The sequence below is a fragment of the Triticum dicoccoides genome, chromosome 5B, assembly GCF_002162155.2.
Source record: "Triticum dicoccoides isolate Atlit2015 ecotype Zavitan chromosome 5B, WEW_v2.0, whole genome shotgun sequence".
In the NCBI taxonomy this organism is placed as follows: Eukaryota; Viridiplantae; Streptophyta; class Magnoliopsida; order Poales; family Poaceae; genus Triticum; species Triticum dicoccoides.
Window position 1 is genome coordinate 623,047,712 of NC_041389.1, and position 11,528 is coordinate 623,059,239.

The 11,528-nt window shown below is 48.8% G+C and overlaps 2 protein-coding genes and 1 non-coding gene across 3 annotated transcripts; 2 read left to right on the forward strand and 1 right to left on the reverse strand.

The window, feature by feature from the left end:
• The first annotated feature begins 1,011 nt into the window (after positions 1 to 1,011).
• On the forward strand, positions 1,012 to 1,082 carry TRNAG-GCC. Its single transcript has one exon. It is a non-coding gene; the product is annotated as a tRNA-Gly (tRNA).
• Positions 1,083 to 2,459: 1,377 nt separating this feature from the next.
• On the forward strand, positions 2,460 to 5,042 carry LOC119312141 (glucan endo-1,3-beta-glucosidase 8-like). Its single transcript, XM_037587878.1, has 2 exons — positions 2,460 to 3,522; positions 3,640 to 5,042. The coding sequence occupies exons 1-2, from the start codon at positions 3,182 to 3,184 to the stop codon at positions 4,772 to 4,774; spliced, it is 1,476 nt and encodes a 491-aa protein (XP_037443775.1). The 5' UTR covers positions 2,460 to 3,181; the 3' UTR covers positions 4,775 to 5,042.
• A 449-nt stretch (positions 5,043 to 5,491) lies between these two features.
• LOC119312142 (zinc finger A20 and AN1 domain-containing stress-associated protein 6-like) lies at positions 5,492 to 9,239 on the reverse strand. Its single transcript, XM_037587879.1, has 2 exons — positions 9,071 to 9,239; positions 5,492 to 6,429 (listed from the first exon to the last, which is right to left on the reverse strand). Exon 2 carries the CDS (start codon positions 6,425 to 6,427, stop codon positions 5,942 to 5,944), a length of 486 nt encoding a protein of 161 aa, XP_037443776.1. The 5' UTR covers positions 6,428 to 6,429; positions 9,071 to 9,239; the 3' UTR covers positions 5,492 to 5,941.
• Positions 9,240 to 11,528: the final 2,289 nt, after the last annotated feature.

Consider the following 11,528-nt stretch of genomic DNA (forward strand, 5'->3'; position numbering starts at 1 on the left):
TTGTAGTGTCAATGCCAATTTCGAAGATACCACTTGTTGGACTCACACTCCTAATGTAGAGTGTACTACAAAAAGTGCTTAAAAACTTTTGTGTATAGGAAATTCAAGATAGCGCTTTGGGAAGACAAGTTATTATTTCAGATCAAGAAATTGCTATCCTAAAACGGGTTTGAAAAAACAAAAGCATGCCACCTAGGTTCAAAACTTTTGTGTGGAGGGTTATTAGGAGAGCTGTTACAACTGGACCAAGGGCTTCTAGGTATCCTTATCATATATAAAAAAAGGTTGTAGATATGGTCAAATAGAATCATATTTGCACCTTTTCTTTCAGTGCAATATCTCTAGATCAATTTGGTTTAAAATTGGCCACAAAACTGATATGATGAACTTCAATCTATATCCCGCCGATATCATTCAAATGATCCTATCTTTTCAATAATCGAAGTTTAAGCTAGATTATGTTTTCACTATATGGAACATATGGAAAGCAAGAAATGACCTCCTTTTCAATAAAATAGAATGAAGTCCTATGCAGGTTATGCATGCTATGAAGGCAAATGTTTAATGCATGTTTAATGGAAGAGAAGGAGGAAAATGAGACATCCAATGAAAATAACAATGCTAATCACTCCCAAGTGCAAATATGCATACTCAACTAGTCACCAAGTACACCATATTCATTCAAGCGGCGGACAACAAATGTGCGATCGGTTTTGCAGGCTGAAGCGATGGCTTTAATTCTCGCTGCCTCGGCAACGAAGGCATCTGCCTCCTTCTATTTTGATTGCAATACTTTGGTTGACGTTGCAAAAGCGAGGAATCTTCTTGCTGCCTTTTGTAGTCATATCTTTTTCCTTGGGGGAAATATTGTGTGCACACTATATAGACTGTTAACAGAGTTCAAGTTAGCCCTAACACATGGAACACTAAATCTAGTCTTTGGGCGTAGATGCTCTTGAGTATTTCTGGCGACATAAATAATTACCAGAAATGGAGAACCCATTCAACAAGGCACCAGTGGTCTAGTGGTAGAATAGTACCCTGCCACGGTACAGACCCGGGTTCGATTCCCGGCTGGTGCAAATTGTTTTTGTGTAATACACACAATTTACCCTTCTCTGAGTCTACTGCAGTGCGTGCACTTGGACAGGGGGAGGCTGGAACCTGAAATTATTCTTTTTTGCTTTTTGCCACCGTCTTGTCTCTGTACAGAAAAGGATCCTATGCGCATCACTTTTTGCCTGATTTGATTCAGGAGAAATTCCCGCTTCATCTCACACTACGACCGTCACAGCATGAGGCCAAGACTACACGAGCATCTCCCCGTTTCGGGTCTCCGAAAGGTCCTCCATCGCGTAGCAAAGAGCAGAAGTGGTCACGGCTGACCAGCTTGGCTAATGGCTACCACTAACTGTCAACAGAAACGGAACAGTTTGTTTGTGTTTGAAGCTGCCAAGCTGGTGTACCTCACTGGGCATCAACTACTCGTCGGTTCGATACCCACCCAGCTAGAAGTACTCCTACTGCTGTTGGTGTACCGTCAGTTAGTTGTTAATTAACCAGCTGGACACGGCAGGACCGCCAGCCAGCCAGCCTTTGCGTGGCTTCCCCGAGCAAATCTCGACCGGAGAGATCGGGCGCCTGGTGCCACGTGCGGGCCTGCGCTAGCTGCATCGCCGCACTGGGACAGTACAGTAGTGGCGCCTGGTCCGGGTTGGTTGGTGAGATATGGCTGTCGACGGGACCGGACGGCCTATCGTCGTCGGCGGGGGAGCGTGACACAGCGTAGCAAGACGACGCGGCGGCGCGTGCCGACATGTGCAACACGCTCTCTCTGGCTCAGACGCGGCTGTTTCTGTCCGCGAGTGCGAGTGCGAGTGCGGGCGCGTGGTCCAGACATTTGAATCGCCAGGCATGCAGGGGCGTTTTGGGGAGCCGCGCCCGGCGCAGGCAACGGACGAATAAACCCAGCCCGGCAGGACGCCGGCCATCTGGGCCGTTCCACGCGACCCCTGTCCCTCCTCGGTTCATACTTGCCTGGAGAAACCAAAACGAAAACGAAAACCAGTGCTACTGCTCCAGAAAAAGCTTAGAAAACTAGCAGTAGATGAGATTTCGTGGAGAGGGAAAAACTTTGGTTCGTCCTGCAGCGCAGTACCAGCAAGACGAGTAGCGTGTGCGCGAAAAAGGGAAAAAAAATCCCGCTTCTTCTTCGCACGCAAAGCCTTTTCTTTTCCAAGAAAAAAAACTTTCTTTCTCCAGCGTCGCTAAAACGGACAGAAGCCGAAGCGCGCCCGCACCGACGTGGGCCCCACCGCTGGTCAACCCGGGCGCGTGCCGCGCGCCACGTCGCCCCCCACCGATCCAGCCGCCGCGCAATGACCCATACGCCCCTCTCCACCACCACCACTCCCCCCACCCCACCCCACTGCTCTTCTCTGCTTCCGCTTCGCCATACGCTCGCCGTCCGTCCGTCCATCCACCACTGACCAGTCCACACCCCACCCCACGATCACTCATCCGTTCCGTTCCTCCTCTGCTCACCATCAACCCCTCATAAATTCTTCCTTTCTCGGTTCCTTGTCCCAGACCCAAACACACCAACGAAGCAACGCGTAGCCGGCCGATCTCCGAGTTAAATGCTGCCCCCTTTCTGACCCCTCCTTCCCTCTCAACCTCGGTCCCCGGCCGGCGTCGCCATTGCCTCCACTCTCTCTTTCTTCGCCGGATTCAACTCGACTCAAAAGCCTCGACGCTTTCCATACCCCCCTCTGTTTCGTTTCTTGCCTTTTTCGCTCCGGGAAGGAATTTCCAGCATTCACATGTGAGTCTCGCCCCTGCCCCTATCCCTTTCTCCCCCGTCTGTTGGTGTCACCAGGATCAGGATCAGATAGGAAAGCCCAGTCTCAGAAGAAACCGCGTCTGGTTTCCGTGCGCAATCCGCCATTGCCGTTTCTTGCAGCTCTCGCAGTCCGTCCCCCGATTTATACTCCCGCACTTCCTTCGCCGCCCGGGCCGACATTGTTCCCTGTTCGACTGAATCTCGATTCGATTCGATTCCCGCCTCCGTTCGGATCGGCAAATCTTGAGGCTTCCCCTGTTCCTGGATTCCCAAACCGTCGCATCGAGAGATCTTCTCCCTTCTTTCGTCCGTTCGCCGGAGAGCAGAGAGGCCTGTTCAATGGCGGCGGTGAATCTTGGAGCGTGGCTCTGCGCGCTGCTGGCGGCGGTGGCGGGCGTCCTCCCGGCGGCGGACGCGCTGGGGATGAACTGGGGCACGCAGGCCACGCACCCGCTCTCGCCCAGGATCGTCGTGCAGATGCTCAAGGACAACGGCATCAAGAAGGTCAAGCTCTTCGACGCCGACCAGGGCACCCTCAACGCGCTCGCCGGCTCCGACATCGAGGTCATGGTCGCCATCCCCAACAACCTGCTCGACCTCATGAACGACAAGGACAACGCCAGGGACTGGGTGCGCCACAACGTCTCCCGCTACCACTTCGACGGCGGCGTCAACATCAAGTGAGCCTTTTGAGCCCCTCTTCCTCTTGCATGCTCCAGTTCATGGAAGTCATGCGCCGCCGCCGCTCTAGTTCATGGACTACTTACTGATGATGTGATGTTCTGTTCTGTTCGCAGGTACGTGGCCGTCGGCAATGAGCCCTTTTTGGCCTCCTACAACGGCACCTTCGACAAGGTCACCTTCCCGGCGCTGCAGAACATCCAGAACGCGCTCAACGACGCCGGATTCAGCGAGATCAAGGCCACCGTGCCGCTCAACGCCGACGTCTACAACTCGCCCGCCAACAACCAGGTGCCGTCGGCGGGCCGCTTCCGGACGGACGTCGCCCCGCTCATGACGCAGATGGTGCAGTTCCTGGCCAACAACAGCGCCCCCTTCACCGTCAACATCTACCCCTACCTCAGCCTCTACCTCAGCGAGGACTTCCCCGTCGACTTCGCCTTCTTCGACGGCCTCGCCAAGCCGCTGGTCGACGGCGTCAACACTTACACCAACGTGTTCGACGCCAACTTCGACACGCTGGTGTCGGCGCTCGCCGCCGTCGGCCACGGCGACTTGCCCATCGTCATCGGCGAGGTCGGCTGGCCGACCGACGGCGACAAGCACGCCACCAACGCCCTCGCCAAGCGCTTCTACGACGGCCTGCTGCCGCGGCTGGCGGCCAACACCGGCACGCCGCTCCGGCCCAAACAGTACATGGAGGTCTACCTCTTCGGGCTCCTGGACGAGGACGTCAAGAGCGTGGCGCCGGGCGCGTTCGAGCGGCACTGGGGCGTGCTCCGCTTCGACGGCCAGCCCAAGTTCCCCATGGACCTCACCGGGAACGGGCAGAACACCATGCTGGTGCCGGCCAAGGGCGTGCAGTACCTGCCCAGGACGTGGTGCGTGTACAACCCCAACGCCGAGGACAAGAGCAAGCTGGTGGAGAACGTGAACTACGCCTGCACCTTCGCCGACTGCACGGCGCTCGGCATGGGCTCCAGCTGCTACGGCATGGACGTGAACGGCAACGCCTCCTACGCCTTCAACATGTACTTCCAGGTGCAGAACCAAAAGGACGAGGCGTGCGACTTCCAGGCGCTCGCCGTGCCCACGCAGACCGACCCCTCCACCGCCGCCTGCAGCTTCCCCATACAGATCGCCGCCGCCTCCTCGACGTCGGGTGGCCACCGGCGAGCGCGCGCCGGGCCGCTCGGCGCCGCCGCTCTGCTCGTGCTGCTGTCTCTGGTCCAGCTCTTGATGTCGCATTAGAGAATCAAACAGACTTGTTTTTCATCAGTTGATCATTTGTTGCCTCATAGCATATATTTTTTGGATCAGCAGTAGTTACTAGCAGTAATCCGGTACGAGTCTTTGTACTGGAGGCATATATACCGGAGGATATATGTTCAGATGGCATTTCACATGATGTTCAAACACTTGATGTGCTTGATGACTATGGTGTACAGTTCATTCAGAATCCCAGATCCAATGACCCAGTGATATTTCACAAAACATTAAAAAAAAATCTTGATGTGTTGTACTTGCTGATACAAGAATATATACAGTTGATTCAGAGTCCCAGATCTCGCAGCATGGCCATGGAGTATATACAAAGTGAGCAGGATTTGGTTGGCAATATAGTACTGCAGCACATGAATCCTGGATCCAGAATAACATGGTCTAGATGCACAACTTTTCTTTCAATGCAGGTCGGCAAAAAAGAAGAAAATGAATGCTTCCAATGCAGGCAGGTAGTGTGAGGTGACCCATTAACTAGTTTCTCAATAGGACGCAACCAGCCATGTGGAGGTCCATTATCTGCTGCTATTTTCAGTTTTTAACCACCTACTCATCAACAAGTACTACTATGTAATCTGTCGAAAAATAAACAAATCAGACACTCTGTTTTTCTCTGACAGTGATCTGTGCAGCAAACTACTACTACTGGTGGATCTTTTCTACAACATCCCTCTCCAACTCATAGTATAAAATGCACAAGTATTGCTGATTTGAACACATAACACACCGAAATGTACAATGATTTACACTAACAGGTGACCACGGAAACCTGCCAAGCCTTGAGCATATAACAGTTTAATCAGTTGAACTGCATACTGTTAAAGGATAAATATTTACATTCACATTATTGATATATGTAAATAAACAGAAGTGCACCTGTGCCAATGAATGTTCCTCCCACACAAACACCAACATTATACAGCCCTTGAAGGCGCGGCCAACCCGGAGCAATGGCCCATTGACGGCCGTCGGACGGGCATCGGTTGGTGGTGTTTGTCGAAGGCGGGTTCATCGGCAAAGTACATTCCAGGAGGATGGTAGACACACAATTCTCAAGTAAACCTGACGGACCAAGCATCATCATCATCATCATAGAGGAAATAAACGAGCTGGAGGGCTCCTGCAGCAGAACCTCCATCAGAATCTGGTGACCTTGTCAGCCTTGACCACGGGGTTCTGCTGGGCGATCTGCTCCCTGCCGGCCTGCTTGTAGTCGAACTTGCAATCGTGCGCGTCGGCGTAGCGGTGCATCGAGCAGAAGGTGTCTCCGCAGCGGCACTTGAACCCCGTCAGCCCGACCTTCTTCCGGCACGACAGGCAGCGGTTGCTCGGTGGCTTCGGCGCCTCCTCCTCGGCTACTTGTTTTCCTTCTTTGGCTGAGGCAGACGCTTCATCCTTGATCTCGGCCACCAATGGTGTGGGTGACGATGCAACAGCAGCGGCAGTTTTGTTCTCAACTAGAAGGGCCATCTTCTTGGCCTTGACAGTGTCTCGGTAACACTTCGAGCACATGTTTTCGGTCATCCGGTTGCCGAAGAAGCCACAGTTGTTGATGCACATTATCGGAGCCTCGGGCGCGTGGACACCCGTATCCTCTGCCTCTTTCCAACTCTCTTGCGCCATTTCTGCAGAACATCAATTTGCAGCTTCAGTATCCAGAACGGACAATCATTGACGAAGAAACTAGAGCATTATCAATATGACCAATGCACAAAATGATGTAAAGGAAGCTAAATGTCAGGTGGCCATCACAAATACTTGCCCTGCAATTGTCCTGAATATGATGAGCACTCATCCTAACCTACAGAACCAATTAGTAGTCTACTCCCATCATTCGGATTAGAGGTCATAGATAGGCACTGAGTACCATCAAACAAGCACCACAATTGTGGAAAGAGGGCCCGGCCCCCATACAGTCCCCAAGGCCCATGCACATGATCAAACCTTGATACAGAATTCTTCATTAGTATTTTCCTGATTAGGCTACTCCCCTTTTGAACAGGTATTCTCTAGAAATTTAAGTGCTGCTTTAAAACAAGCATAAATGTGTGACAGACAATCTAAAAATGCACATGATTCCCATATCTTGTATGGAGAAAATAGTACTGAACCAGCCCGGCAAACTGCACAAATGTCTTTCTGCGAGGTAAACCAAGAATAAGAATGAAGCAATCAAGTCGCTATTGATTTCTTATCCTTGTATGTGTTTACTCACCGAGAGACCTTGTGCGAATCGATGATCAATTGCTATGCTTGCCAAGAAACATACAGATGAATTTTCACTAATGATGAAGTAGTATTTATAGACAGTTTACTCGCCGCCATCTTTGTTGACATAGTATCCCCTTGAGTAAAGGAAAGGATCTTATTCTTATCTACGGCAGCGAAAACCGCAAGGAAGAAATCCTACCGGCTAAGCGTCTGCTTTGCAACCGAGGTTAAGAAACCTTGGGAAGGTCACAAGGCAGAAACAAAAAGATATCTTGCAATCCAAGGCAGGGCAAACATATCATTCATGTTGAAGTTTTCGTACACGGTTTTACTCGCCGCCTTGGCACCTATCCTATCTTGCATAAAGGGATATAAATCCTGTCTATGCAACGGAAAGTTGAATTTCCACGCTATTCGAAAGATTTCTGCCACAATCACTCCGTCCATCTTTGATGACATAGTATCCCCTTGAGTAAAGGGAAGGATCTTATTCTTATATACGGCATCGAAAACCGCAAGGAAGAAACCCCGCCGGCTAAGCGTCTACTACCTTGCAACTATCGGCAAGGCCAACGGCAGAAGCAATCCAGGTAGGCCTACGTGAATTCCCTTATCTGAACACTTATCCATTTTCTTTCTTTCATTTTCTTTTATTTTTGAAAAGAGGTGAACGACCCCTACCTCTGCATCGATTGATGCACACATCTCTAGAAACACTAATCCTCTATGGACGATCAACACTAATTACTCAATTCGCAGCTACACCGAAGTTTCAAACACAATCACTCGTCCATAATCATAATTTTATTTTCGATAACATCATCCATCACCATAACCACCGCAAATTTTGGCATGGTTAATCATCATCAGGCAACATAACGCACCAGACTATTGATGATGTAATAAACAAATCAGTCCTAGGTGGATGGCAGGTCACAGCCATGAACAATCAACGCATAAAACAAGCAATTGAATCAACCGGACCAGAGAATCCTATCTAAAACCAGGAACAGAGCAGCCAGACCGCAAAATCAACAGCAGCCGTACCAGCTTGTCCATCTTTGATGACATAGTATCCCCTTGAGTAAAGGGAAGGATCTTATTCTTATATACGGCATCGAAAACCGCAAGGAAGAAACCCCGCCGGCTAAGCGTCTACCTTGAAACCATCGGGAAGGCCAAAGGCAGAAGCAATCCAGGTAGGCCTACGTGAATTCCCTTATCCGAACACTAATCCCTTTTCTTTTCTTTCCTTTTATTTTCGAAAAAAGAGGGTGAACAACCTCAACCTCTGCACCAATCAACGCACACACCTATAGAAACACTAATCCTATATTGATGATCTAACAAACAATTGAATCAACCGGACCAGAGAATCCTATCTGCAACCAGGAACAGAGCAGCCAGACCTCATCAAAAGAGCAAAACCAACAGCAGCCGTAGCAGCTTGTCCATCTTTGATGACATAGTATCCCCCTGAGTAAAGGGAAGGATCTTATTCCTATCTACGGCAGCGAAAACCGCAAGGAAGAAATCCTGCCGGCTAAGCGTCTGCCTTGCAACTATGGTTAAGCAACCGCGTCAAGACCACAGGGCAGAAGCAATCCAGGTAGGCCTACATGAATTTTCCTATCTGAATTATTATTTTTTCTTTTCGGACACCGCCGGCCTCTGTATCGATTGATGCACACAGCCCTAAGAACCCTAATCCTCTACAGAGAACCAACACCAATTAATTTTTTCGCAGTTATAGCGAAGTTCCAAATAGAATCACTCATCCATCATCATAATTTCATTTTCGATAACACCATCCATCACCATGGTCACCGCAAATTCAGGCATGTTTGTTCGTCATCTCATCAGGCAACACACGCACCAGACCATCGATCCGAGAAACCAACCAATCGAACCTAGACGGATGGCAGGCCGCAGCCATGAACAACCATAGCGTCAAACAAACAATTCAACCGGCCAGACAAGAGAATCCTATCTAAAATCAGGAACAGAGCAGACAGACCTCATCAAAAGAGGAGGCGAAATCAACAGCGGCCGTACCTAGCGGGAGGACCGGGCGACCGATCGGAAACACGGAGGAGACGGCACGGCGGGGATCGGGTCCTCGCTCTCGTCGTTCTCCTCTCCTCGCCTCCCCTCCGCCTGTTCTTCCGGGGGATAGAATTCTGATCTTGTTATTTTGTTGGCGTCCTTGTTGTTTTATGCGTGTCCCATTTCCTTTTGGGTGGCGTCGTTGGGGCCGGGCCGACATTAATTTATAAAGTTGGACTGCTTGCTGCGCGTAAAGGGCCCGGGGAAAAGGGGCCTTTCCGAACTGGACCGCGGCGTCGCTTTCCGTTCGCATTTTTTTTAATCGAGAAGAAAGTTGGCGACGGGGTTGTTGGGCTGGATTAAAGGGAAAATGTCGCACTAATTCGGTGGGGATTAGGAAGGAGCTGGGATGATGCTTCTGGACGCGCCGGCGAGGTCACACGGCGGACGACGCGACGCCGATGGAGGGCCTCGTGGCGCACCACGGACACTTGGGCCCTGCTGCAGCCGGATGATCAAAGTTCTCCGTTTGTTGAGAGAGTGAAAGGTGATGGTTGGCTTTGGGTACTACGTGTCTTGCTTAGTACACCTGATCGGACATGTTGCGGGGCAGAGTAGCGTCACCTTTTCAGATTTTTTTTGCCCGCCAATGATTTTCAGGTTTGCAAGTACGGAGATCGTTAATTGGAGTAAATTGCATTTAGCTTTTAGTATTAGTTTAGTCGTCGTATTCTGGAGATCTGAATCGAAGTTTGAGCAAATATTGATGATTTGCTAGTTTGGAGAAAAGCATGCAAAAGAAGTAAAAAAGTTTGTCAGAACATGTACAATATCCATTTTTTTGCCCCTTGCCTTCTTTTCTTACATCTAAGAGCAACTCTAACTGATCTCCTAATTTTTAGAGGAGTAAACCGCCGAGTATACTTTAGAGGTGCACATTTGCTCCTCTAGAAAAACGCTGTTTCTAACTGAACCTCAAAACTTAACGGAGCAAAAAAAAAATAATACCGAAAGGCACATAAACGCAAATTAGGTACTCCCTCCGTCCGAAAAAACTTGTCATCAAAATGGACAAAAAGGAATGTATCTAAAACTAAAATACATCTAGATACATCCCCTTTTATTCATTTTGATGACAAGTATTTTCGGATGGAGGGAGTACTAAACTAAAGTTCGAACTACCACATAAAACTTCCTAAAATGAATTTCGGTGCAAATTCAAAATATTTTACATAAAAATAACTAAAAATAATAATCAGATTAGGCTAGAATTTTAAACCTAGTCACTATCTGACTCTTCTTCGATACTCTTCCAATCCGCTCTGCTCAACCCTTCAATCATAGGGTTGGGGCCGTCGCCTTCGCCTTCTTTGTCGCTGGAGAGGCCATTGACATCTACCCTCCATGCCACGTACTCCGCGTACAGCCAACACTCTGCCTTGACACACTCATGGTAGTGGCGGCGGAGCTCCATCATGTACACCTCGCCGGCTTGCTCCGCCGCGACACGCTCTCAGGCCTCTTGGTCTTCTCGCAGTCCTCCTAGAAGTAATTGCTTCCACACGGGCTGTCCTGGGATAATTCTAACAATCGTAGGAGGAGGTTAGAACGAGTCAGGATCTAGCTAGGCGCAAGTATGGCACAGATGAATTTTGGAAGGTTCAGAACCCTCTCGCAAGTGTAACAAGACCTATGTCTTGTGCTCTTGGAGCTTTCTTTCTGTCTGTGTGTGTCTGGATACAATGGAATGAACCCTTATCTATGTGCTATGGGATGGCTTATATAGAGTGCGTCCGACACTTACCTTCTGATGTTACAGGGAAAGTAATGGATTGCATTGACTTGGATTGCATTGATTAACCCACCATGAGGGGTAACTCACGAAAAAACACTAGTAACGTACTTCCTTCGTTTCTTTTGAGTCTGCATATAAGGTTTGGTCAAAGTCAAGCTTTGTAAAGTTTGACTAACTTTATATAAAAAATATCATCATTCACAATATGAAATTAATATTGTTAGATGCACCATGAAATGTATTTTCATACTATATAGTTTTAGTATTATAGATGTTCATATTTTTAATATAAATTTGGTCAAACTTTGCGTAGTTTGACTTTGATCAAATTTTATACGCGGAGTAAAAAGAAACTGAGGGAGTATGAGGCCTTGAATGTTTTGGCGTTTCAGATGCTTCTCCCGACTATTCAACTATTGGAAATATGCCCTAGAGGCAATAATAAAATAGTTATTATTATATTTCCTTGTTCATGATAATTGTCTATTGTTCATGCTATAATTGTATTAACCGGAAACCGTAATACATGTGTGAATACATAGACCACAATATGTCCGTAGTGAGCCTCTAGTTGACTAGCTCGTTGATCAATAGATGGTTGTAGTTTCCTAACCATGGGCATTGGATGTCGTTGATAACGGGATCACATCATTAGGAGAATGATGTGATGGA

What these genes read in the sequence shown, in the direction of transcription:
- LOC119312142 (XM_037587879.1), bottom strand. Translation starts at nt 6,427, where the DNA reads ATGGCGCAAGAGAGTTGGAAAGAGGCAGAGGATACGGGTGTCCACGCG.
- LOC119312141 (XM_037587878.1), top strand. Translation starts at nt 3,182, where the DNA reads ATGGCGGCGGTGAATCTTGGAGCGTGGCTCTGCGCGCTGCTGGCGGCG. An exon ending in GACGGCGGCGTCAACATCAA is followed by an intron (nt 3,523 to 3,639) that starts GTGAGCCTTTTG and finishes TTCTGTTCGCAG; the next exon opens with GTACGTGGCCGTCGGCAATG.